This window comes from Phoenix dactylifera, chromosome 12 (assembly GCF_051530095.1).
Source record: "Phoenix dactylifera cultivar Ajwa chromosome 12, Ajwa_hap1_PhDact_Kaust_v1.1, whole genome shotgun sequence".
Taxonomy (NCBI): domain Eukaryota; kingdom Viridiplantae; phylum Streptophyta; class Magnoliopsida; order Arecales; family Arecaceae; genus Phoenix; species Phoenix dactylifera.
The window spans coordinates 25,489,297-25,513,669 of NC_143201.1; the positions used below are offsets into that span (position 1 = coordinate 25,489,297).

Genomic DNA, 24,373 nt, shown 5'->3' on the forward strand with positions numbered 1-24,373 from the left:
CGCCGGACCGAGGTAAGCTTGGTTCCCTTCCTTTGCGTTCCATTTCTGAATTTTGGGAGGTGTTGGATTGGAGATTTGGCCGGTGAAGCCGTCGAAGAGGGATCCGAAACAGGGTACCCCTGTTTCGGCCCCTTTCTTTTGGATTTCGCCACCACCGGCCGCCGGGATTGGCCGGAATCTATGGCGATGGGGTTGGCCGTGTTGGTGTGGGTTGGTTGAGGGGGGATTTCTAGGGTTAACGGAAGATGGGAAGTGTGGATCTGAGGCTCTCTCCCTCGTGATCCCATCCCCTTTCCCTCTTCCTCTCGTCGGTTGGCCGCCGGCCGGTGACGACGGTGAGAGCCACGGTCGTTGTCGTCGGTTGGGGGCCGAGCCACCATCACGGTGGCCTTTCGTGGAAGAAATGGAGGAAGGGGGAGGGGTCTGTGTCGGTTGGAAAGAAGAAGAAGGAGAAGAAGAAGAAGAAGAAAAAGGAGGGAAAATAATAATATAATAATAGTAATAAGAGAAGAAGAAAAAGAAGAAGAGGAAGAGACTTCTTCCTCTCTCTTTCTCTTAGCCGGTTACCATCGCCGGCGACTGCAGCAGGGGCGGCCGGCGATGGTTCGGCCAATGGTGGTCGAGGGTGGGGAGGTGAGGGCACAGCCACCCCGACTGTTGCCCTTGGACCAAAGAGGTGGAGGAAGAACCCTTCTCTATCATCCACCCTTCTTTTGGTCTTTTCATCGGGACTGGCCATCGTCGCCGGCGTGGCAGCGGCCACGGCTGGCGACGACATGGGCCGGTGGTACGGAGTGGGAGTCGGGCCACCCCGATTGCCCTAGATCTGGAGGGATTGAGATGTTTGGGGACCTGGTGATGGACCCCATAGCAGATGAGAATTATAGTTCAGAATATTTTAATATTAAATGATTTAGTTTGTGATTTGTGATTGATGCTGTAGGGGAGGAGACAGCGGTGCCAGGAGGTTTTGATCAGGGGACTCAGCACCCCAGCGCGTAGGTTGTGATTCGGACTGTGTTTGAGTCAGTCTACAATTTCTGTAAGAATCCCTACATCTGAGCACTTCTATGCATATATTGACATTTTGGTTGGATTTATTTTACGGTTGTGTTGTTATTGCTTGTGAGCTGATATGACACATATGAGATGAATGTTTATCAACATATTTTCATTATTATGTTGTTATTGTTTATGTGTTGATGCGGCACCTATGAGGCGTGCATGTTGTTTTTAATGAATATATTGAGATATATTCATTTGGGAAGAAATAACATATTTTTGAAAATTTATGAAAATATGTGATGTGATGGGAATGTGATCGAACATGTAAAACTGGACATGTAATATGGGTTGGACTAACCTTGTCATGAGATAGCGGCCACGAGCTGATGCGTGGGATAGCCTACACGGGCTTACGGATAGCGGCCACGAGCTGATGCGTGGGATAGCCTCCACGGGCTTACGCGTGGGATAGCCTCCACGGGCTTACGGATAGCGGCCACGAGCTGATGCGTGGGATAGCCTCCACGGGCTTACGCGTGGGATAGCCTCCACGGGCTTACGGATAGCGGCCACGAGCTGATGCGTGGGATAGCCTCCACGGGCTTACGCGTGGGATAGCTGCCACGAGCTTATGCGTGGGATTTGTACAGTCTTGGACTGGGACATGATCTTGGTTAGTCCAACGCCAGAAATGAAAAGTTTGAAAACTTTGGAATTTGAGTAATATGGGAATGGATCACATAATGTGAAAAAGGATTTGTGTATATGTACTGATTACATATATTTGTTGTTTGTTGAGCTTTTGAAATGATGAAATGATATATATTTTGATACTTGATTATTTTATGATTTTGTTGTGTGTGGCTGTTGGGATTCTTACTGGGCTGGAAAAGCTCATACTACACTTACATTTTTTTTCAGAGGCACTGGATTCGTAGAATCTGTCGGATGGGACAAGAAGTGAGCTCGATCTGGATTCAGACTGCTAGATAGTTAGAAGTCAATTTATCTTTGATTTATGGACATTTGAAATTATGTAATAAATCAGTACATTGTAGCTGGATTTGATTGAATTCCATTAATCTTTGATTTTGGCATTTATTGGAATTATTGGAATTATTTGAATTGTTGTTTATCATAGGCCTTGCATGATCTTTAGGGCATTGCTCTAGGGATCATGCGGCCGGTCGCGTGCCGGACCCGGGTGATGGGTTTCGGGGGCGTGACAGAGTGGTATCAGAGCTTAAGGTTAAGGTATCCTAAGGTTTATGAATCCTAGGGTTTAGGCTCGAGTAAGCCTGAGTGGGGAAAATCACTAAATGCATAAGATATTAAATGGTGTGATTAGCATATGAAGGATGCGAAATTTTCTTAATCTGATGATCTTGATGCTGGAAAAATTGTGTAGGTTGATATGGCGCGAGGGCGTGCCCGAAAGCCGACCCGATTTGCAGATGGCTCCACGGCTTGGGCACCCTCTGGACAGCAGGAAGATACCTCATCCACGCCGACTCGGAGTGTGCCACAGCAGGAGCACACTATGGACCCTACTGGTAGTACTCCAGAGATGGGAGCTCCGGAGATTGGGACATCCGAAGGACCAAGTATTCAGCATGAGGAGACGATAAGTGCTTCACAGTTGATGCAAATGATGGTGCAACAGCAAGTTGCTGCCAGGGAAGACATAATGAGGATGGTAGAGGTGCAGCAACAGTTCTTGCAGCAACAGTTGCAGCAGCAGCAAGCTATGTATCAACAACAGCAGCAACAACAGTTCCAAGGCACTACAGCTCAGCCGGAGCACCGAGTCAGTCTGTTGGATTTTCAGAGGTATGCACCCCCAGCATTTAAAGGTACAGCTGACCCGATGGAGGCTGTGAGCTGGCTGAAACAGATGGAGAAAGTCTTTCAAGCTCTGAGGTGCCCTGATGAGGAGAAAGTTCTTTTTGCCACATTTATGTTACAGGGTGAGGCAGCTGACTGGTGGGAGATGGAGAAAGGGAAGCTTGGTCCGGATGATGCCCCCTTCATTTGGGAGGAATTTAAAAAGGTTTTTCATGAGAAGTATTTTCCCCAGGGTATCCGATTCCAAAAATATAGGGAGTTTGACCGACTGGAGCAGGGTGATATGACAGTTGCTCAGTATGCAGCAAAGTTTGAAGAGATGTCCCGATATGCTCCGACTTTGATATCAGAGGAAAGTGATCGAGCAAGGAAATTTGAAAATGGGCTCAGGGGAAGGATTCAACAACAAGTCGCTGCATTTGAACTGTCCAGTTATAAAGATGTGGTTAACAAAGCCTTGGTGATAGAAAAAGGGCTTGACAATGCCCAGGCTGCCAGAGAAAAGAATATGAAGAAAAGGTTTCGATCCACTGATTCTCCGAGCCAAAATAGTAGACCCTTCAAGTCAAAGGATCAGAAACCGAATCAAGTTGTCACCAGAGATAAAGGACAAGCTCGAGGTGCTATTAGATGCTACCGCTGTGGAGGACCTCATCTTAAGCGAGACTGCACCTGGATTGGGGGGCCATGTTTTTCTTGTGGTCAAGAAGGGCATAAGGCTGTTGTTTGTCCTAGTGGGAAGGAACAGCAGAGGCGACAGGCACCTCAGTCTTCTCAGAGAGCCCCTGGAAATCGAGCACCTCAGGAGGGACAACAACAAGAGGGAGGGCAGCAGAGGCCTAGGACCCAGGGTCGGGTTTATGCACTCACAGAGCAAGATGCCAAGGCTTCTAATTCAGTGGTGACAGGTACTAAATCCATTCCTAATACTCTCTCTTGTTTGGCATGTCATAAATTTGGTTGGGTTATATATGTTTGTGCATGTATGGATAAAGATTGTGATTAGGTGCCTTGTGACTATGTACAGGCATGATTAGGTTAATGTCATATGATGCAAATGTATTATTTGACTCTGGTGCTACCCACTCATTCATATCGGCCAATTTTGTTAGAAAGAATACTGAAATATCACCAGTGCCATTAGAATTTGATCTTTGTGTCTCAACGCCAAGTGGAGATGTTATATTAGTTAATTCAGTTTGCAAGAACTGTATTTTGGGCGTTGAGGACAGGGAAATGAATGCAGACTTGTTGGTCTTAGAGATGAATGACTTTGATTTGATTCTTGGAATGGACTGGTTGGCAGCATACCATGCTACTGTTGATTGTTTTGAGAAAACGATCAAGTTTCAGATCCCTGGTCAGCCAGTGTTTGGGTTGGTGGGTAGCAAGTCACCTCATCAAATGAAATTAATCTCAGCTTTACAGGCTAAGAAGCTTCTCACAAAAGGTTGTGAAGGATTCTTAGCTGCTGTGTTAGATACCCAGAAAGAGGAGCCCAAGTTAGAGAATATCCCTGTGGTGGCAGAATTTCCAGATGTGTTTCCAGATGAATTGCCAGAATTACCCCCTGATAGGGAGATTGAATTCTCCATCGACTTGATTCCTGGCACTGGACCAATTTCAAAGGCTCCATATCGAATGGCTCCAGCTGAATTGAAAGAGCTGAAGGAACAACTACAGGAGTTACTGGATAAGGGTTTTATCAGGCCTAGTGTATCCCCTTGGGGCGCTCCTGTATTATTTGTGAAAAAGAAAGACGGTAGCCTCCGACTCTGTATAGACTACCGGGAACTAAACAGGGTGACAGTACGGAATAAATACCCACTACCAAGGATTGATGATTTGTTTGATCAGCTGCAAGGGGCTCAGATTTTCTCGAAGATTGATCTTCGTTCTGGCTATCACCAATTGAAAATAAAGGCAGAGGATGTACCTAAGACAGCTTTCAGGACCAGATACGGGCATTATGAATTTTTGGTCATGCCTTTTGGTTTGACGAATGCACCGGCTGCCTTCATGGATCTTATGAATCGGATATTTAAACCTTATTTAGATCAGTTTGTAGTGGTGTTCATTGATGATATTTTGGTGTATTCAAAGAGCTCACAGGAACATGAAGAACATCTAAGGGTAGTATTGCAAATTCTTAGAGAAAAGAAGTTGTATGCAAAGCTATCAAAGTGTGAGTTCTGGTTGGATAGTATTTCTTTTCTTGGGCATGTGATCTCCAAAGAAGGTGTCTCTGTTGATCCAATGAAAGTGGAGGCAGTGGTTGGGTGGTGTAGACCTACCAATGTAACTGAAGTGCGCAGCTTCTTGGGATTGGCTGGATATTACAGAAGATTTGTTGAGGGATTCTCCCGTATTGCCATGCCTCTAAGTCGCTTGACTCAGAAGCGAGTAAAGTTTGAATGGACAGATGACTGTGAACAGAGTTTTCAAGAGCTGAAAAAGCGTCTGGTGACAGCCCCAGTGCTAGCTATTCCATCTGGAACAGAAGGCTTCACCATATACAGTGATGCATCTCGTAAAGGACTAGGATGCGTTCTGATGCAGAATGGGAAGGTGATAGCTTATGCCTCTAGACAGTTAAAGTCATATGAACAGAATTACCCTACACATGATTTGGAGTTGGCAGCGGTAGTTTTTGCTCTGAAGATATGGAGGCATTATTTGTATGGAGAACACTGTGAGGTTTTCACAGATCATAAGAGTTTGAAGTATATCTTCACACAGAAGGAGCTGAATTTGAGGCAAAGGAGATGGCTAGAACTACTGAAAGATTATGACCTGACTATTAGTTACCATCCAGGGAAAGCAAATGTAGTGGCTGATGCTTTGAGCAGGAAATCCTCAAGTGGACTGGCAGCATTGATCACTACACAGAAGCATATTGTATTAGACTTGGAGAGATCAGGGATTGAGATACGGTTACATGATCCTAAGATACATTTGGCTACCCTCACAGTGCAACCTACTCTGATTGAAAGGATCAGGATGTCTCAGAGAGAGGATCCAGAGTTACAGAAGATCAGAGAAACAGTAGAGTCAGGTGTGCAGTCAGAATTCCGGGTGCATGAAGATGGCTCTTTAAGATTCGGGAGCAGGGTATGTGTGCCAAACGTGCCAGAAATGAAGAAAGAGATTCTTGATGAGGCCCATAACTCAGCTTATACAGTGCACCCAGGAGGTACTAAAATGTACCGGGACTTGAAGGAAAAATTTTGGTGGAGTGGCATGAAGCGAGATATAGCTCAATATGTTGCACAGTGCTTAGTGTGTCAGCAAGTGAAAGCTGAGCATCAGAGGCCTGCTGGACCACTACAGTCTCTTCTCATTCCTCAGTGGAAGTGGGAACATATCACCATGGATTTTGTGACTGCTTTGCCTAAGACTCCTCGGGGTAATGATGCAGTGTGGGTGATTGTTGACCGACTAACCAAGTCAGCACATTTCTTGCCTTTTAGAGTTGGTTTTTCTTTGGAGAAATTGGCAAGTATGTACATAGAGCAAATTGTGAGGCTGCACGGGATTCCAGTTTCAATTGTATCTGACAGAGATACTAGATTTGTGTCACAATTTTGGAAGAGCCTTCATAAAGCTCTTGGTACAAGACTGGACTTCAGTACAGCTTTTCATCCACAAACTGATGGACAGTCGGAGCGCACTATTCAGATCTTGGAGGACATGTTGAGGGCTTGTGTCATGGATTTGGGTGGTGCATGGGATAGTCATTTGTCGCTGGTTGAGTTTGCCTACAACAATAGTTATCAGGCCAGCATTCAGATGGCTCCTTTTGAGGCACTGTATGGCAGAAAATGCCGATCTCCAATTTGTTGGGATGATGTGGGAGAAAGAAAAGTATTGGGTCCAGAGATAGTACAACAAACTGTGGATAAGATACAGGTGATTAGAGAACGGCTCCTTATAGCTCAGAGTAGACAAAAGAGTTATGCTGACAATAGGAGAAGAGAACTGGAGTTTCAGGTTGGCGATCATGTTTTCTTGAGAGTATCTCCTACTAAAGGTGTGATGAGGTTCGGAATTCGTGGCAAATTGAGCCCTAGGTTTGTTGGTCCGTTCGAGATTTTGGACAGAGTTGGAGAAGTGGCATATCGTTTGGCTTTACCACCAGCTTTATCAAGTGTGCATAATGTATTTCATGTTTCAATGCTGAGGAAATATATTTCGGACCCGAACCATGTGGTAGATTTTGAGCCTATAAGTCTGCATGAGGATCTGATTTATGATGAGTACCCGGTACGGATTGTGGACAGAAAAGATCAAGTGTTGCGACGTCGGACCATTCCTTATGTAAAGGTGCAATGGAGCAACCACTCCGAAAGAGAGGCCACTTGGGAGCTCGAAGAAGAAATAAAAGCCAAACATCCTCAACTCTTTGGTATTCCAGGTACATTAATTTCGCGGACGAAATTTTTTTTAGGAGGGGAGAATGTAAAACCCCCAAAATAGGAAAAAAAAAAAAAAAAAAAAAAGAAAACAAAAAAAAAAGGGGCGGTTGGGCCGGCCCGAAAAGACCGGGCCCAACCCCCTTATCACGATCGTGCCTAGGGCACGATCGTGGAAGAGAGGGGGAAGAAGGGGGGGGACGACGGCGGCGGCGGCTTGGAGAGGCGACACCGGAGAGGAGACGAGCGCCGGAGACCTGAGATCCGGCCGGCCGCGGGGAAACCCTCCTCTTTTCTTCGGTGATTTTTTTTTTTTTAATCCGGGTTGCTCACGGATTCTTCCACCCATCTCTCGCCGGAAAGGTCGCCGGAGCACGCCGCCGGACCGAGGTAAGCTTGGTTCCCTTCCTTTGCGTTCCATTTCTGAATTTTGGGAGGTGTTGGATTGGAGATTTGGCCGGTGAAGCCGTCGAAGAGGGATCCGAAACAGGGTACCCCTGTTTCGGCCCCTTTCTTTTGGATTTCGCCACCACCGGCCGCCGGGATTGGCCGGAATCTATGGCGATGGGGTTGGCCGTGTTGGTGTGGGTTGGTTGAGGGGGGATTTCTAGGGTTAACGGAAGATGGGAAGTGTGGATCTGAGGCTCTCTCCCTCGTGATCCCATCCCCTTTCCCTCTTCCTCTCGTCGGTTGGCCGCCGGCCGGTGACGACGGTGAGAGCCACGGTCGTTGTCGTCGGTTGGGGGCCGAGCCACCATCACGGTGGCCTTTCGTGGAAGAAATGGAGGAAGGGGGAGGGGTCTGTGTCGGTTGGAAAGAAGAAGAAGGAGAAGAAGAAGAAGAAGAAAAAGGAGGGAAAATAATAATATAATAATAGTAATAAGAGAAGAAGAAAAAGAAGAAGAGGAAGAGACTTCTTCCTCTCTCTTTCTCTTAGCCGGTTACCATCGCCGGCGACTGCAGCAGGGGCGGCCGGCGATGGTTCGGCCAATGGTGGTCGAGGGTGGGGAGGTGAGGGCACAGCCACCCCGACTGTTGCCCTTGGACCAAAGAGGTGGAGGAAGAACCCTTCTCTATCATCCACCCTTCTTTTGGTCTTTTCATCGGGACTGGCCATCGTCGCCGGCGTGGCAGCGGCCACGGCTGGCGACGACATGGGCCGGTGGTACGGAGTGGGAGTCGGGCCACCCCGATTGCCCTAGATCTGGAGGGATTGAGATGTTTGGGGACCTGGTGATGGACCCCATAGCAGATGAGAATTATAGTTCAGAATATTTTAATATTAAATGATTTAGTTTGTGATTTGTGATTGATGCTGTAGGGGAGGAGACAGCGGTGCCAGGAGGTTTTGATCAGGGGACTCAGCACCCCAGCGCGTAGGTTGTGATTCGGACTGTGTTTGAGTCAGTCTACAATTTCTGTAAGAATCCCTACATCTGAGCACTTCTATGCATATATTGACATTTTGGTTGGATTTATTTTACGGTTGTGTTGTTATTGCTTGTGAGCTGATATGACACATATGAGATGAATGTTTATCAACATATTTTCATTATTATGTTGTTATTGTTTATGTGTTGATGCGGCACCTATGAGGCGTGCATGTTGTTTTTAATGAATATATTGAGATATATTCATTTGGGAAGAAATAACATATTTTTGAAAATTTATGAAAATATGTGATGTGATGGGAATGTGATCGAACATGTAAAACTGGACATGTAATATGGGTTGGACTAACCTTGTCATGAGATAGCGGCCACGAGCTGATGCGTGGGATAGCCTACACGGGCTTACGGATAGCGGCCACGAGCTGATGCGTGGGATAGCCTCCACGGGCTTACGCGTGGGATAGCCTCCACGGGCTTACGGATAGCGGCCACGAGCTGATGCGTGGGATAGCCTCCACGGGCTTACGCGTGGGATAGCCTCCACGGGCTTACGGATAGCGGCCACGAGCTGATGCGTGGGATAGCCTCCACGGGCTTACGCGTGGGATAGCTGCCACGAGCTTATGCGTGGGATTTGTACAGTCTTGGACTGGGACATGATCTTGGTTAGTCCAACGCCAGAAATGAAAAGTTTGAAAACTTTGGAATTTGAGTAATATGGGAATGGATCACATAATGTGAAAAAGGATTTGTGTATATGTACTGATTACATATATTTGTTGTTTGTTGAGCTTTTGAAATGATGAAATGATATATATTTTGATACTTGATTATTTTATGATTTTGTTGTGTGTGGCTGTTGGGATTCTTACTGGGCTGGAAAAGCTCATACTACACTTACATTTTTTTTCAGAGGCACTGGATTCGTAGAATCTGTCGGATGGGACAAGAAGTGAGCTCGATCTGGATTCAGACTGCTAGATAGTTAGAAGTCAATTTATCTTTGATTTATGGACATTTGAAATTATGTAATAAATCAGTACATTGTAGCTGGATTTGATTGAATTCCATTAATCTTTGATTTTGGCATTTATTGGAATTATTGGAATTATTTGAATTGTTGTTTATCATAGGCCTTGCATGATCTTTAGGGCATTGCTCTAGGGATCATGCGGCCGGTCGCGTGCCGGACCCGGGTGATGGGTTTCGGGGGCGTGACAAATACTGACGGATGATACCGAAGAATGATAGGGGCGAATAATGAGGAGAGATAATTATGAAAACCGATTGGATATTTCGGATGAGAAAGAAATGTTTTTGAATCCAAAAAAAATCTTTTTTTCAAATAGAGAAAAAGAAAAAAAAAGCTAGAAAATTAGGGTAGAGAGGGAAAGTTAGATATGTGATAAGTAGTGCATGCCATATCTTTACTAGCCAACCACAAATTTATATATCTAAGCCATTTATGTGATGTAAGCAGTTAGATAATTAGTAGAGATTTTTGATAAAAGAAATGATTGGGATAGTAATAAATAGGGATTGAATTTAATTTTTTGAAGTTTAAAAATTTATAAAAATATTTGATCAAAATCTGGTGGTCTAAAAATATAATATATTTACCACCAAAGTGGTAGCCCAGTTGGAACGGGGCGTTTGCTTCTAACCAAGTGGTTCCAGGTTCGAAACGCACGGGCGTCGATTAAATCTGGGACCGGATGCCCCGCGCCTGGACACGGGGTTTGGAAGTGCTACTGGTCGGCTGGTAGCCTGGGTGGTGCCAGGTATGACGTACTCACACGGGGTACTCGTGCCAGGGCCCAGTGGGGTAACTGAGCCGGGGCCACGGGTGGAGAGGGTATGAGTAAAATATGGCTGGGGTCTGGTGAGCTGGGTCTATACCAAACGGTCATTCTGCCCGCATCGAACATGCTCCTGGCGGGGTGGGGGCCCAGTGTGGGGCTGCTACGCGGGGTGGGCTTGCCCTTCCCCCCTCTTCCCCTATTTTATTAGCAAAAAAAAAAATATATATATATATATATAATATATTTTAAAAAATTAATTTGTCTGAGAAGAGGTGACGAGACTGGCAACGATTGAGCACCACCGAACCGATGCTACACGTGGACGGTGGCTAGCTGGTCCAGGCGAAGGCTGCGCACACGTGGCTTAATCACAGTCACAATAACACCAAACAAATACGAGAGTTAATGTTCAAGGAGGCAAAGGCACGGCCTGTCCACGGGTGGCTTCGGCAGTCCCAGTTATTCCTTGCGACCGAAACAATATAAATAATTAACTTGTATTTCCCCGCAACGCCCTAGTAACGTACTCCTTTGCTTTTGACCCTAGATTTCGTATATTAAGCCCACGCCTCAAAGCACACAAGCCAAAAAAAAGAAATAAAAAATATTATATGAAATACCCTTATCGGACATTAGTGCCCACATAATATTACGCGGTATCATATTTGTTCGCCTTCCAGAATCAAGAAAACTTGGGGAGGCCGCGTCGGCATCCTACGGAGACTCTGGTGGCATCTGATGAATCCCCACTCTTCTTGATTCCGGCGACGACGGCGGCGATGTCCCCTTCCTTCCCCCTCTCCCCCTCATCGTCCTTCTCGGAGAAAGCCCGAGACGGTGATGGCCCCCCGTTCCTGCACTCCGCCGGTCGCTCCTTGCAATCTCTCACCGCCAATATCCTTTCTTTCCTCCCTTTCCCTCCACTCAACCCCAGTCGCAACACCACCAAAAAGTCGCCACCGCCGCCGCTGGGGGCGGCGGCGCCGCCGGTGTGCCCGTCTCTTTGCACCTCCTCATCGCCGCCTTGCTCCTCCGCCGTGACGGTGCCGCTCCTCCTCCCTTTCTCCTCGGCCTCCTGTTCGTCCTCCTCCGATTACCAGAGCCAGAGCCGGAGCTCGGCCACGGCCTCGCCGTCGTCGGCCATCAGGAGCCTGTCGCCGGGCGTGAAGATAGAGGGGCTCAGCTCGAGCTCCAAGGGCGGCGGGGGCCCCGCCTTTGTGGGGCAGGTATTCAGCATGCTGGATCCCTCCGGCAACGGTCTCATGGCTGTCACCACCCACTTCGACATCCCCTTCCTCTCCAAGAGGTCGCCCCTTTTTCTGTTCTATTTTATTTCTGGTCGAAAGATTTCATTTTCACTCTTGAAGTCCTCATATTTTCTTTTCCGAACAGAAGGAAGTAGAAGTGAAAAGATTCACATTGTAATTTTAGTTTTTAGGTCGAATCCTGGAGAAATAAAAAAAGATTGTTTCTGGTAAGGATTATTGTGTTAAGCCTGTGAAATTTTGAGCAATCTTTGAGGGAGGAGGAGTTGGATTCTTCATTTCATCACAATATCCATAGACTTCTTGTAATTTTCGGACTACAACCATGAGATTTTTCCTTTGGTAACGCAGGAATGTATTTTGTTTTATAAAATTTACGTTTTTCATTGTTGATTTCTATAGATTTAATTTGCCATATCCGAGGCAAGTCCTCCATTATGATAAGTATACTATCACATCCGACCATCCAGTCGTAATCTGGTAATACTTTCTAAGGGACTTCGTTGCTTAGAACAATCAATGGTGAAGCAAGAAGAATATGTTAAATGGGAAGCTATGGATCCACGCCCTGGTATCCCATGCTAAATCACCCCGCCCTCTGATTGGGAGAGATCAGTTGTTGTGATTGCCGAAAATTCTAAAATTGCCCATCTTAACTTGTTCTCTATTTCTTGTATTTTCTCTCCCCAGGCCCTCCGGTCCTCCTGTGGCTCGTTCCCCTTTTCTGATCCATTAACTGCGAGCCACTTTTTTTTTTCCAGCATCAATGCTAAGCTTGACGGGTTGTTGTTGCAATTTTAGAGCTCACATATTTAAAAAGATATTACTATTTATCAAGCTGGATGAACCTGGTACCTTTTAAGGGGATAAAAAACTTCAATCCATAGTTAATGGGAGAAATCCCTCCTTTGCTCTTCTCCTCCAGCTCATCCACTGCCTTCCAATGGAAAATACCATGAGGAAGGTGCTGAAATCCCCTCTTATCTCTCAAAGGCAGTGGCGCCCCTTGATTTCCTTTTCACTGCTTTATGTACGAGTGGAGTCATTTTGTTCAGTAGAGAACGAAACATAGGCATGTTCATGGTGCCATAAGGGAATAATGAAGGAACTATAATTGTTTGACAGAAAAATGCAAGGTCAGGATGAACAAAGGAGCTTTGCCAATTGAAGTAGAAGCTATTTAGGCTTAGAAGACCCCACAAGCAGAAGGCAACACAAAAGATGGATCACAAGAAGAAATTAGAGGAACAGATGCCTGTGGGAGTACTAGCAAACCTTGATATTGAGTGAACGATGAGGAACTCCTAACCAAGTGATGGAGGAGAAGTGCAGCATTCTTCTTGTCTCTTATTTTTAAGATCTTATTTCCTAATTTGCCCTTTAAAAAGAATTCTCCTTGCCTAAGAACAGCAGGTGTAAGAGGGGAATAGATATAAAATGAATTTCCAAGGAAAGAAAAGATAATAACGATGCAGCGGTAGCACTAATAACAATGGGTAGTTTTAAAATTCTGTTAATTACAGTTTCTAATCGAAATCCAACAGGCCTCTGCCAATCAGAAGGTGAGGCAATGTGGCATGGGATGCTAGGGCATGGCTCCCTTGCATCCATCATAACTTAATTCAATAAGCATTGCCATTTACATCCATGTTTATTGATTCAACTTTGCTGTCAAATCCTTTCCAAGGCCAGGTTCTCCAAAACAAAAGGTAATATCAAATGCAAGGGTTGAACATGGACTATAGTGCGCATAGTTAGATCATCTCATACCATGCACAAGGTAGTTATCATGATCTTTGAGAAGTTGATGCATTTTATTTGATTAGGATAGAGGTTCATGGCTTGCATAGTTTCAAGATCTTCCAATCTAGGTTGGTTTGTCCATTTTGACAGTTTCTTGGGTCTAATTCCCCAAAGGAATGGGGCGCCATCTAAAGTTATGCTTAGCTTTGAGATGGCCTGGTTAATTTAAAGACAAAGACCTTGAAGAGTGATAATGAGCTTGATGAGCATGGATTTTTGTTATGATGAAACCTTCATATTTGGTTTATGTAGATTTTTTGTTTATCTATTATGTGTAATCAATATATTCCATGGAGTCCTTGGTGTTACAGAGGGTTGATAAGTGGCCTTTGGGATGTAGAAAATGTGATGATGCTTTATCCTTGTCCTACTATCAAAATTTGAATGTAAGCATCAGAGATAAAGGATGGAGGACCAACCTATGAGTTCAAAAGAGTATCCAAATTTTATTTGTTATCTCAAAGATTGTAGTAATCTTTTATTTTGACATATTAACAGAGAACATGTTCTGTTCAATAGGTATTTTTGAGAGCTGAGACATTTGGAGGGAATTGATAGGAGTGAAAATTCGGAATTGTTGTCTGATATAGGCCAATATTTCCCCTCCCTCCTCCTCTTCTTCTTCTGAATTGTTATCTTATGTAGGCCAATATTTTCCCTACCCCCTCCTCCTCCTCTTCTTCTTTCAGCTTCAGGTTCCTTGCTCTGTAAATTTTTCATTTTTTTGGATGCATATGTCTCAATGACTTCAAATTTTGTTAATCTCTTGAGAATTATGGGATCTAGATATTGAGATAGAGGAACAAATAATTGAATGTTATTTTTGTAGTCAAAATTTGTAATTTTCTGAACAATTCTTCTGGTCGTTCCGGTTTTTCATTTGGGACTATTCTTTTTGTTTACAGAACACCTGAGTGGATCAAAAAGATGCTTGCAACAGTTACCAAGAGCGAACGGAAAGGTCCTGTTTTTCGCTTTTTCATGGATTTAAGTGATGCAGGTATGTCTTATGCTTTTGTTCAAGTTTTGCTTCACATTAAAATTTGCTGAATCAATGCACGTGTAATGATGTAAACACTTGCAAGCGAGAAGATTGTCTGTTCTTCTTCCTTGTCTTCTTATTCAGTTGGGGGGGGGGGGGGAAGAGGAAGCTTATATACTGTAAGTGCAATCAATGCATGGAATAATAGGGAAAAAATAAAATAATTTTACAAAAAAGAATCTGCAGAATTATACTTCTCAAAATGATAAGTCCTAGCTATACAAAATTTGTTCCATTCCAGCTAATTATGTTTTTCTCCTTTATCCATCTGTGTCTGATTACAAAACTTCTTTTCACTGTGTTTTTTATCATTCACATTACTTTTTATTTTACCGATGATTGTGCTGTATTTACTTGACAGCATGTGTGTTGATGTTTTGAAAATTCTATCTGTAAAAATTTGTCGGATGTGAAAATTTGTTTCTTCTATAATTTGTAACTCACCTAACCTTATAATTTTTGCTGAATTGACAGAAATACCAAATTTCTGCAAGGCAGAGTATGGATTTTGAATGCTATAACTGTGTACTTTAAGAACTTTATATACATATCCTGGATGTTCAAAATACCTTGTCTATGGGTCACTAAATTATCTATTTAACTTAACAGCAGATTGAAGATTTTTATTATCTTCGTTATTTTGTCAAATACTGTACTACTTCAATTAAGTAATCAATTGAAGATGATTATGTCCTAATTTATTTCATGAGAACATGATGCTTGTCTTACAATATGATTAACCAAAACTTATAATTTCTTTGCACAACAAATATGTTCATTTTTTATTATTTCTATTAGTTCATAACATTTCATTTAGTGAATATAGTGGTACTGCATCGTCATAACAACTGTATGAAGGCATTATTGGATGCTTTATGGATAATGTTTTATTTCATGAATGAGGAACTGCAGTCTGACTTATATTTTGCTATCTCAGTTGCACATGTTAAACGACTGAATATTCCAACTGGTATGGTCGGTGCTTGCCGACTTGATGTAGCTTATGAACATTTCAAGGTATGGCTATGCTATCATTAGATTTTGCAAAACTTTAGATTTTAATTTTGGATTTTTTGCCTCTTTAAAAAAAAAGAATAGTATTCAATTCTAGAAAGCATATGTATATTATTGTCATCAAGGTTCACTGTCTCGGTACCGGACCCTGTACCGGTGCCACACTGCTATAGTATCGGTACGGTATGATACAAAATTTTTTGGCATACCGAGTGTCGGTACGCCATTCATACTGGGTATCGGTACTGAATTGAAACGGTACGATACGCCCCATGCCATCCGGTTCGGCCGGTACGGCATACCTTCGTTGTCATGATATTACCACTATGGGTATAGTGATTCTTGTTTTGTATTAGTGTCTTCTTAAAGCTATATGCGCTATCACTATGGTGAAAGATAGCTTTGAGATTTGTATCTAGAGCACAAATAAGTTAAGATTGTCTTTTAATTTAAATATGAATTTTAATTTTGTTCATAAGATTAATTTAGCTACCCACGTATCTCAAATTTAGTAGCTTGAATTTAACTCTCTGCCTAAACTCATGCATATTTCTATTATCCGACATACTTATCTTGATCAACCCCCACAACATTCTTAGTCTAGTACTTCATTAGTTTTACTGGTGCTACACTTGTAAATGACACCCATCGTCAGTTGTGCCACCTGTGACTAGCTTTCCAACATTTGTCATTCTGCTACCTGTATTGGGCTACTGTATCTATGGTCATAATAAGCGTAAAGTTACTATCAGGAGAGTGAGATGGTTACATAAAAGGATCCTTCAAGTATCGGAAAGCAATCTTAGTGTCTGTATTCTCAAGTGTTGGACATAGCAACCTCCAAAACCCTATGCACATGACCACAATGTCTGTGTCTTCAAGAGTTTTCAAGTGTAGTTGGATTACACACTTTTGAGTTAATAATTCAAAATTAATAATGGACTATCTAAATTCAAGATCCAAACTATTGAACATAATCTATACTACAAAAAGGCCTAGAAACTAAAATTCATGTATTTTGGTAGTCTCTAACCTAATCATCAAGTAGGTGTCAAAATGGATGATTTAAATAGCATGACACTATGTTTTACTATTTGATCATGAAAACCTATTTTTTAAATCTATTCATATTTTAAAATATGTAGATCATTATCCAATAAAAATAGATTTCAATTTATGTGCTCTATCATGTATTTTACCATACTAGTCGATCAATATCGTGTATTTTTGTATTGATTTGATGCATAGGTTAGAGACCACCAAAATATATAAATTTTAGTTTCTAATATCTTTTGAAATGAAGATCATGTTTAGTATCTTGGATATTCAATTTGAATGTCTTATCATTGGCTTTAAAATTGTTAACTCCTTGTACAAGGAGTTAATTGAAAGTGCAGTCCAACTCTATATATGTGTGTGTACACACACATGTATTTGTTTTTTGATGCTTATTTGAAAATGGAGAAACTCATAATTATAAATGCTATCTAGAAAATAAATTCAATGGAATATCTTAATATCCATGAGTTTGCAAATTGTTTAATTTATCCCTCCGGAGGTAAAGGAAAGGTCCTTCCCTTTTTGGAAGGTTGTGAGCGAGGAGGGATTTGAACCCTTGATATCAGGGTTCATGGCCACATGTTCTAATCCTCTAAGCTACAAGCCCTACCTCATCTCCCTGGATCTGTTCCTGAAAGTATCCTAAAAAACGACCGTTTTCTCTCTTCAGTCATTTCGGGTTAAAAAGATGTGAAAGCGTGTTTCTTTTTATAAGAACAGTGAGTTTTGAGGTGTTAAGTGGGAGAGAAGAGGTAATTGGGGTTTTGAATAAGACGGCCTTTGTATTTTGGATTTTTATCTTTTTTCTGTTTAAAAATATTTTAATAACTAAATAAGAGGTGTTAAGCTTTTTATCATTCTGGCATTCAATAGGTTTATTTGAAGTTATTTAAGAAGTGTTGAGATACTTAAATTGATAACCAACTATGATGCATTTATATTTAAACATAATTGCGTTTCACTTAAAATGTTCGAGTACCTTTGACAACTTTATATAAAAAATATAATGACACTTTGTGGAAATTGTCCATAGACTTGATAACTTCATATTAAAAACCACAAGTACACTGACTTTTTATGTCTAGAATACCTTCAGGACACCTCACTTAAAAGTGTCCAATACTTCTAACTAAGAGTCCCTTGCATGACACTCCAAAGAAAGTGTCATGTCAGGAACTTTTTACTGACATGAGCAGGACATTTCAAAGAAGTGTCTAGCCACGTCATGTTGCATCATGCCACAGCCAAGTGGCTAAAAGTGTTGGCATTTCCAAACGGCTCAACAATGGAGTGTCCATGTAATGTAGTTAGAGAGTAGTGATTGAAATAGTATTTTTGAAATTCCTTGTAAATTATGATAAAGAATCCTCACTTTATGATCGAATGCCTAGGCATATAGCAGTGATTCAATATGAAAATGGGAATGATGATATTAAACTTAAATGGCCTTGCTTGGGTTGCTAAATGTAATTGATCAAGTCAATCAATGCTATTGATTCCTTTTTGTTATTTTTTAAAAATTGTTTTGAAAAATTAATTTCAAATTTACGTACTTGTTGTAGTTTATACATGAAGAGTATTTGTCTCCCATAGAAACCCATGTAAAACATTTATGTGTATGTAATTATATATTTATTGCCAACTGAGGAATTGATGCAATGTACCTACAACCTACTGGTATCAGTTCTCCACTAGAAACTAACTGCCATCATGAATACCTTCAGCATTAATAATTTATTTATTCTCCGCTGATGTTGCCAGAGAGTATTGATATGTTTATGCAACTTGTATTGACTCTTTTAGGGGACTTGCACTTGCTTAGCACATAGTTTCGTTCGTTAAACTAGCCTTTCTGTCTTCTAATTTCTTTCAGTTGCCTCTTTTGTCTTACTAAACTTCCATATGCTCACTTGTCCTTATATTGTAATCGATTAGTCATAGTATTTCTACAAACCTTTCAGATTTCTCCTTATAAGAGAGAGAAAATTAAATTGTCTTCACCTGTTGCAAATCACAACTAAACTTCTTACCAAGGTTTGCTGTACCGATCGGTACCAGTCGGTACCAAGCGTACCGTATCCGTACCGATGGGTACCGGTATCGGTACACCAATGTCGGTATGCCTGGCGTACCGCATACCGTACCGTACCGACACTCAGTATGCCTATACTAGTGCGGCACCGGTACGGAGTTCGGTACCGGTACGGCGAACCTTGCTTCTTACTATCTTAAGCATCATTACCTGTTGAAAATCATGCAATGTTTCTGTATAAAAATGTTTAAAATTGATACTGGTGCTAAAATCTATATATTTTTTACCCCTTTCGAGATGATGATGCTCTATCCTTAAGTTCTCTGAATTTGACATTTAGGTTCCACTAATGCATAGCTATATGTGAAGGATTTAATTAGATTTTTTTTTTATTTCTTTTACCCAATATGACCCAATCTCCCTTGTGTATTTGATTTTTGCAGCAATTATGTTTGTCTGTCGATTATCCTGGTTAAGGGTTAATGTTGCCCCATCATGCTGCATCTCTAGGCTCTCTACTTTGCTGAGTTTTATTTTAAAGTCTTATCTGGGGTTTGGATTTAGATATTCCACTATCCTTTTTGCAGGAAAAGCCTCATATGTTCCAATTCGTTCCAAATGAAAAACAGGTGCATAAAAATGATCTTGTTATTTTCAGTGGTTATAAGCATTTCAGTGCAATGATTTCCTACTCATGCAGGTTAAGGCAGCCAATAAACTTCTTAGGAGAATCCCACAAAAACGTGGGAAAAGAAAGATTGGTGGTGTTCCTGTATTCACAGCTCGGAATTTAAATATTGCAATAGCAACAAATGATGGAATAAAGTGGTATGCAGTTCTGTATATATGGGTGTCATGGCCTTTACATTTTAAATTGGAACATTTTTTTCTCTAGATTATGGCTTGTTTGTTATTTATTTCTGCTTTAACAGTAATGTTCATTATGTTTTTTGTGCATCTTGTCCAATCCTTCTTAGAAACTCATACTTAGATTATGAGAAAAAGAGCTGCTGAGGTTTCCCTTTCTTCCCTCATGCAGTTAAAAGACGAGGAAAAAGGAAGAATCATCCTCAACGAAGATTTGAGAATCTAATAAGTTTAACAATAGGTGTTGGTTAAAATAAAAGCAACAAACTTGCCTTCAACTTCCTTGTAACTTCAGCAAGCATTTTTAGAGAACAATGTTGTTTCTGGTAGATCAAAAAAGAGAAAAAAAGGAGGATAGATGTGGCCTTAGGTTAAGGTGAAGACTTTTACTATTATGCATATAAATGCTGCTTATGCAAACTTTTTTTTCCTGGATACATAATAATAACTTGCTGAGAGCAGCACTAGATGAGCATTTAACAAATGAATTAAAGTAGAAGCTGCATTCCTACTTCCACTGTTTTTTCATATTTTGAACTTTTTCTTTCCTTTTTAATTGCCATGTATTGCCCTTCTCTGTTATCTGGACTTGTTCTGTTATTTCTCTGGTGTTGCACTAATAATTTTTTTACTGGTAGAAGGAAACGAGAACATAAAAAGTAGTCTGCAACACACTCCTATTGCACTTCATAGGGGTAGTAGGATCATAAGCTGATGCTCAATGCTTGGCTGACTGCAGTGTACACTCTTCTTAACATGGAAAATTCTTTTTGATAGGGTATGTTTTTGGTAATTAGATAGGTGTTGTGGAAGTAAAAAATTAAAAGGTTTATTTGATCTTGAGCAGAAGTGATGATTATGATAGGTAGCTGTGACAAGAATAGTGTTTGTAGGTGCATTGAGCCTCATGAGCTATGTTCTTTTTAAAGAGTGCGGAACATGAAGCTGTTGTAGATAAACTAGAAATAGGCCTAGACTAAGCTCAACATGATAGTTATCTATCAGAATATTCATTTTTCATCTTGCTTAAACAGTAAATGCAATGTGTTTTGTGGACTACTAAATACACAGCACGTTCAAAACAATTCTGATTCCTGCTTTCAGCTCAAGTACCCGCACTTGAATTCTTAATGCACTAGTAGTTACCTCTCCAATGTGTTTCTACCTAATATCTATCTTAATGGGAAATTGGAGTTCTAACTTCGCCTCTGAACCTTCATCCCTAGCAAAATAATTTTAATTGTTAATAGTGTTTAATGTGTTTGTCATTCCAGGTATACACCTTATTTTTTTGATAAAAGCTTGCTAGACAATATTCTTGAGGCTTCAGTCGATCAGCACTTTCACACATTGATCCAAAATAGACACAGACAACGACGGCGAGATGTAATAGATGATGGCCTGGCTGCAGAAGTTGTTGAGGAAAATGGGGACAGCTTGTTTGAACCTCCAGAGGTATTCTTCATAACTTAGTTTTTACAGCTGCATTTAGAAATATTACTGTCGCTGCTTATAGATAGACTGTCTAGTCCTTTTTTTGCCATGCTTTATTATGTAGTCTTTGCTCAAACTATTACTTTACCTATTGTGATTGCTATTATCTTGGAAATCTTGGCTTTTGATGCATTGCAGGTTCAAGAAGTGCTTGATGAATTGGGTCATTCTGGAATACCACTTAGTGTGATATCAAAAGCTGCTGAGATTCAGCTCCTTGATGTTGCTGACAAAATACTTCTTGGTAATAAGTGGTTGAGAAAAGCCACTGGGATCCAACCGAAGTTTCCTTATATGGTAGACACATTTGAAGAAAGGTATATACACACTGTACATGCAATAGTACAATAATATTCAGATTCTGATGGCTTGTTGGAAATGCTAGTTTATTTGTATTTTACACTTGAATCACATCCGGTCATGCGGCTGTGTCACCTAAATAGGCTGTTCTTTGGCCAAGTTCTACCCGAACCTGGCTTGAGACATGAACCACCAAGGCCTGGGTAAGGCCCAAACCTTAGATAGGCCTAAACTTATTAGGCTTGAATCTGGATTAAAAACCATTTAAAATCATCAGTCTGTGTCAGTCTCAGAATTGGTCCTATCTCTATTTCTTCAAAGCCCCATGCCAAGGCCCAAGTTAAGCCTTGTTCCAAGATATGACCAAGTAGGGCCAGGTATAGCTTGTGTCTTTAATTTTCGAGTGTTGTCCAGAAGCTTCTGTGCGAGTTTGGTTCTTGGTGCCAGTCTCAGAATGGAAGGAAGGTACCTTTTTGGTTGACGAATAAAGAGTATTTTGACATGTCAACCGGTTCCTTTGGAATCCTAACTGGTGGTGTTCGCAAAAATCCTTAGCAAGGTACACCGTACCGGCCCGAACCAGGTGGTATGGGACGTACTATACTAGTTTGGTACCGGTACTCAATACGGATGGCATATCGATGCTCGGTATGTTACAAAAAAAAATTTGTACCATACTATACCGATACTATGCTAGTGTAGCACCAGTACATGGTGTAGTACGAAGACGGCGAAACTTGATCCTTATAGTATATGTCGTCCTAGTCAACAAAATGGACAACGAGAAGTTGCTTTTCATACATTATGATCTTTGCTGGCCTGTTAGCGTCTTCTTATAGATGTGTCTTACTCCTGGTATTTGCGGGCATCTTTTTAACCGCCTTCTGTGGCACACATATCATGGCAATTGATGGAAAGGTCTTAATAGATAGCTGAGTTCTAGAATTCTCTTGCTCCATTTGCTTTGATATTTCCTAAGTGAGATGCATCTTGTGCTTTTGTTATTGAAAGCATTGTTCCCTATGTTCTTGTAAGCATTTCAATCTTGTATTGGATTAGATTAGAGATCACACTTTGTTTTCTGTATTTATTCATGCTGGCACCTTAGTTTCTTGTGCTATTCTTTTTGTGGATGATGATGATTTCAGGAGTGCCGCTTCATTTTCAAAGGCAACCGTGTCCATCCGTGGCACTGCTAACTTGGAAGGTGCTGATAATGGCCAGCCCGATCAGCAACGTGGTGCTTCAGGGCTCAGTTTAAGTGAAAATGCTGAAGGAGACCATGGCCAGTCAACAAGTCACACTGATTTTCAGTTCCCTCCCGGCAGCTGGTTTTCAAATCCATGGTCAAAAAAGCATGGAAAACAGCAAATACCAGACAATAAGATCAAGTCGGGCACAAGGTGTGCTATTTCTGTCCTTATTGCTAGTGTGTGGAATTTATTTTGATTTGGACATGATTATTTATCTTCATGCAGCATGGATGGAGATGGTATCAATGAAATTCCGCTGAATCCCCTACTCCCAAAGATTACGATGGTTGGCATCTCGGTGGGTGATGGGGGGCAGATGAGCAGAGCCAGCTTGAAGAAGACAATGGAAGACCTGACAAAGGAGCTTGAGCAAGCAAGTCAGAAACCAACAGAACTTAATGAAGACAAGGATCCCCTGTTTGTTGCAAATGTGGGTGACTACTCTACTATCACAAGGATGGCCTCTTCATGACAGGCATTTCTTGGGAGAGAATCAGCCAGAATCTCCACCTTACATCGTGTTCTGTGAAGGACCAATGACATGCATGCACCAGCTCCTTTAGGAATGCTTCTCATTCTTTGGATCGCACCATACATTGAATCTTACACAAGAATCACATTTTGATCAGAAAGATCCACTACGATCCTACTTACAACAGGTGGTTTCATATAGATTTGAATTCGTTGGAACCACCAAGTCTGCTATTTCTTCAGCCAATTCAGGAAGTCTTGGTGGGAGTGATGGGAATAGCTCGAAATAATTCCACCGTTCATTTGTAGTGTGATTTGGTAGTGCTATAGCACAGTGTAGCCACATTCAGGTGCCTGCAACTTGGTGGGCTCCAAAACAGTGTTAGTGCGTTATGGAATCATTAGTGCAGGTGGTATTTGGTCCGGTTACTTTTATGTTTCCAGGTCCCTTAAGTGCATCTGTAACGCTTGCTTTCCTTTCCCTGGAATGGTTAAGCGGTTGTTTTTATTTTCTTTTTTTGTATGAAAAGGGGAGGCCAGAAGCCATCTGAGATTAAGCGGTTATTAACGGTTGCGAAGTGTCACAAGTATCTGGCCTTTCGAAATGTTCATTGGGTCCCCTTCTTTTAATACACAGGCAAGGCATATACGGTATCTGTTCGCGGCTTTTAAGCGTCGTCATGAAGGATTAATAGGTTATTGCACTACCCTCAGATTCCTCTTCTTTTCCTCTCTTTTTTTGTTCTTTTGTAGTGCAATGATTCTAATTCCCATCATTGTCACGATGCTGTCAGCACAGCACAACATGGATCAATTTAGAAGAGAAATACTATATGTTGGATTCTGAGAGGATCTTGGAGTTCATGGCCGCCCACAACCTGTGTGGGGAGACAATGGGGAGTGGGGTGCTGGTACCGCTGGAGTGGAACCTTCCTTCCCCTCCCTTTTGGCCACAATTCCACTAGAAAGTGGTGTGCACTTTTTTGATGAATGTATGGATTAGAAAGTGAATGGCTGGTTGTACATGCATCACATTGAGAGGAAGAGGAAGCCCCATGTTTGAGTCTGACGAGTGCCAAGCTTCAACTTTTCTACTTTTCAAACTTTTCTATTGTTATATATCTGTAGTCCGGTAGGTTAAAATGTTGGGGCGCTTTGTAGGTAGACCGAGAGCAGACTGGATTAAGTTGAATCCAGAAAAAGCACGTCCGAAGATAATTAATTCCAGTATGTACTGTTTCCAATTGCAAAAGAATTAACCAACTCCAGCTCATGTTAAACAAGCTATCAGTCCAGCGCGCTGCCTCTTGCAGTACAT

General features: G+C 41.8%; 1 protein-coding gene across 1 annotated transcript; it reads left to right on the forward strand.

Annotated features, from left to right (window-relative positions):
* Positions 1-11,038: 11,038 nt before the first annotated feature.
* LOC103712700 (Tic22-like family protein) lies at positions 11,039-23,642 on the forward strand. Its single transcript, XM_008799328.5, has 9 exons — positions 11,039-11,761; positions 14,429-14,523; positions 15,503-15,582; positions 19,258-19,299; positions 19,371-19,498; positions 20,812-20,992; positions 21,170-21,348; positions 22,480-22,734; positions 22,810-23,642. The coding sequence occupies exons 1-9, from the start codon at positions 11,235-11,237 to the stop codon at positions 23,054-23,056; spliced, it is 1,734 nt and encodes a 577-aa protein (XP_008797550.4). The 5' UTR covers positions 11,039-11,234; the 3' UTR covers positions 23,057-23,642.
* The last annotated feature ends 731 nt before the right edge of the window (positions 23,643-24,373 follow it).

Bases quoted from the DNA above. Each gene is read 5' to 3' on its own strand.
- LOC103712700 (XM_008799328.5), top strand. From the start codon at position 11,235: ATGTCCCCTTCCTTCCCCCTCTCCCCCTCATCGTCCTTCTCGGAGAAA. The intron at 15,583-19,257 runs GTATGGCTATGC...TCCTTTTTGCAG, and splicing joins TAGCTTATGAACATTTCAAG to GAAAAGCCTCATATGTTCCA. The intron at 21,349-22,479 runs GTATATACACAC...TGATGATTTCAG, and splicing joins GTAGACACATTTGAAGAAAG to GAGTGCCGCTTCATTTTCAA.